The sequence below is a fragment of the Saccostrea echinata genome, unplaced genomic scaffold (genome assembly GCF_033153115.1).
Source record: "Saccostrea echinata isolate AGI-Se365-2 ecotype Australia unplaced genomic scaffold, CSIRO_AGI_Sech_v1 ptg000060l, whole genome shotgun sequence".
Classification (NCBI taxonomy): domain Eukaryota; kingdom Metazoa; phylum Mollusca; class Bivalvia; order Ostreida; family Ostreidae; genus Saccostrea; species Saccostrea echinata.
The window spans coordinates 1,905,774-1,909,241 of record NW_026889809.1 but is presented as its reverse complement, the minus strand read 5'-3'; the positions used below and the strand labels follow the sequence as shown (position 1 = coordinate 1,909,241).

The following is a 3,468-nucleotide window of genomic DNA, read 5'->3' as shown; positions in this document are numbered from 1 at the left end:
ATATATAGTTAAGTAAATTACAATAACATGGAAAGATTTTAAGAGTTTGTACTTCAATCATAGAATTTAGAGTTTCCTGTATAAATGCAAGCAACAAGTATGTCAAATCACTCAAATATGCTAAAAATAGACAATACCACAATAAAATGAATTAAGTGTAGCAGTGTAATTTATGCATAGTAAAGTCCACCCTGATAATAATCCCGATAAATGATAACACATTTAAATCATATATAAAAAAAATAAACTAATTAAATTCTACTCCATGGCCATAACAATATGATGAATGACGTATTTTGTACAATTACAGTCCTGACTCTGTACAATACGTATACTTTGTACAAGTTACAGTCCTTTAGTTAGAAAATTGACTTCTCCATGTACATTGTTAACATTGTTCCCGTTGTTAAGATTGAAAACTAAAGATTCTTCTTAATTCTCTTGAAAACGATTTATCCATGAAGGCGTACACAAACACATTTGCAATGTGATTAACAAGAAAAAATGTCGTTAGGAATTTCATAATCAAAGTTTCTTTTTCAACTTTGATTACACTTTCAATAATCAATTTGATTCCTGTAGGCAAATAGGAAATCATGAAAACAACGGTCATTATCATAAACATCAGGGTTGTTTTATAAAATCTTACTGTACTAGAGGTTCTGGTATTTTGAGATTCTGCAGAGTTTACTATAACCTTCCTATATCGGTATATTACTTTACCAATCAGTCCATAGAAAACTATAAGTGATCCACAACTAAATATAACAAAAAGCAACACGACTGTGCTATGTATAAGAGACCAAGTTGGAAGCTCTTCTGAGAAGCGATCACATATTTTACCGGTAATGTTAAAAGTCTTATTTTCTACATCTTTTATACCAACTGTGAAAATGAAGACTACAGTTAGGGCAATTGACAACACAAGAGAAAACAGAACAGAAATTTTCTTCTGAAATGATGACATTGTCTTCTCTCTTGGTCGGCATATCTTTCGTTGATACACAATTAAAACAAGGATTGTCATGGACCATAGTGAGAAACATCCGATGAGGAATGTGCCCCACGAACACAGAGGTCCGTTATCAAAATTAACCGGGTTAATATTTACATATATGTTTTGTCCAACAATTACAATAACAGCGAGGAGATCAGCAATGGCTAAATATGGAATGAAGAAGCGAGCGTCATATTTTCTGCGTAGTCGAACACCATAAATATATATAACTATGTTGTTACCGAGAAAACCAATGAGTCCACAGACGGCCAGGAACATTATATATGGCAGAAGAAGAACAAAAATTCCATTGTTCCATTTCTCTTAAGTTTGCTTTCTTCTTTCAGTTGAATTGTTGTGTTAGTCATCCTTTCCAAAGATATATGACATTTAATGTTAAAGTTGAACTTTTGTTTTAAAGATTTGCCGTTTATCTGTTTTTCACATGGAGGTTCAATGAAAAAAATTATGTCTTTATACGTTATCGTTACGTCCACAAAAATTATTGCTAAGTGTTGCATCCAGTTAGTGTGAAAAAAAGGGATGAAGGAAGTGCGTTACGGAAGATTAAGCATACTTAGTAATCAAACAAAGTGTTGTTCTGCCTTAACCTATATAGAACTTTACATGAATATGTTAGGAAGGCCTCTGATTATAGTGAATACTCATCACGTTAAAAAATAAATGTTTAAAATTTTATAAAACCTCATCAAAATGTAGAAATAAAATAAGATTGCAATGTGACGATATTCTTCAATGACATACCCTGCAAGGAATAAAAAACTACAATCAATTTATAAATATTATAATTCAAAGCAATATTGCAGCCATATTGTTTCATAGTCTTTTATATTCAACTAATTTTTTCCAATTTTTTTATGTTCAAAGATACTGTAGATATATTTCGGGGCGGGGTGTCAGTTTCGATTTCGTTGTAACCCTTAATCCTACAAATGTCAATTCAATAAATAGACAAATATAAGGAGTACGGATACGAAAATACTCCAGCAAACTTTCAAAAATGAAAAGAATTTATTTATCTATCTATCTATCTATCTATCTAAATTATATATATATATATATATATATATATATATATATATATATATATATATATATATATATATATATATATATATGACTGCCGTCATGAGAAAAGGGCCCTTATCTTTTGACGTCATAATGCTCAGAAAACGACGTCAAAGTCGCGGTGTTGTGAACACGGAGGTAATTTTTGTCGACTGCGTTTCGTGAACAAGAAATAAAATTAGTTTTCCAGGTGAAATAAAAAAATATTTGAAATTGATGCTGAAATTTGTAATAAATAATATTATTACTATTTAGTACATGTATTTATTCATAATTCTGTTTATTAATAAGCATTTTTCTTGATATCGCATAATTAATCAAATCGCGACATTGAACACATTGTTGGGTACAGCGATTTATAGCGATGTCTATATACTATGCATGACTAAAAATACTGTGTATTTGTTTTCTGAGCAATTTGCAAATACTTAAATTTGACTCGTATGAATTAGACTTATTATTAAAAGGTATTCTACATGCACGTTCATTCATTTTAAAATGGTTATTTAAATTTTAATCCATATTTAATCATATTGATATGCACAATTAGACCAGAGAAGGGTGAAGCGTTGATGTGTGTGTGTGTGTGGGGGGGGGGGGGGGATCGGGAGATTATTGACAAAAAAAATAAATAAATAAATAAATAAATCGACGAATAAAAAAGACAACCGGTAAAAGTTTAAACAAAAAAAAGAGAACATCTTGTTTTTGATACAGATACGTGTAACATGGGAGATTCGAACCTACATGTACTACAACAAATGAAAAGGGGGGATTGTATAAATGTTATGTAAATAATTCTCTACAAAATTAACAGCAAAAGAATATGCTTAGGAAAAAAATGGAGAAAAGGGTGCCACGAAAATTTTGCTACAAAACATAATTTTGAAAAAAAAAATAATGAAATGATCAAATAATGCATAAAAAATAGTACTCTCTGATACACAATTACTTTTGTATCAATTTTCTTAAATTGTTCCGATGAAAGCTGGCTTGAAATTAAATTGCGCTTGGTTTAGGAATTTTATTAAAATACATCTAATGTGGGCTTTTCCATGAGCATTATACTCAACGTTGAAGAAAATAACATTTATATCGAACGTGACATTATGCGTGAAAATATGCGTATGAAACAGAAGAAACTAGATGCTGTCATGAGACAGTAATACCCGCACTAAAGTGTTTGCCTCTAAATGCACACTCCTTCATATTGGGCTTACCAAGGAAAAAGTCCAAATAATTCTATAATTTACACAGTACATGTATTCGTCAAATCGAGCATAAAATGCTCAGGTGACCATGTGACCCATGAACCTCTTATACGCATTTCATATACTTAATTCATTACCAGTCTGAAATATCAGAATTTAATTAATGTTGTA

The 3,468-nt window shown here is 30.5% G+C and overlaps 1 protein-coding gene across 1 annotated transcript; it reads right to left on the bottom strand.

Annotated features, from left to right (window-relative positions):
* Window positions 1-359: 359 nt before the first annotated feature.
* LOC133174908 (rhodopsin, GQ-coupled-like) lies at window positions 360-1,421 on the bottom strand. The gene has a single exon (XM_061310001.1). The coding sequence runs from the start codon at window positions 1,274-1,276 to the stop codon at window positions 407-409; it is 870 nt and encodes a 289-aa protein (XP_061165985.1). The 5' UTR covers window positions 1,277-1,421; the 3' UTR covers window positions 360-406.
* Window positions 1,422-3,468: the final 2,047 nt, after the last annotated feature.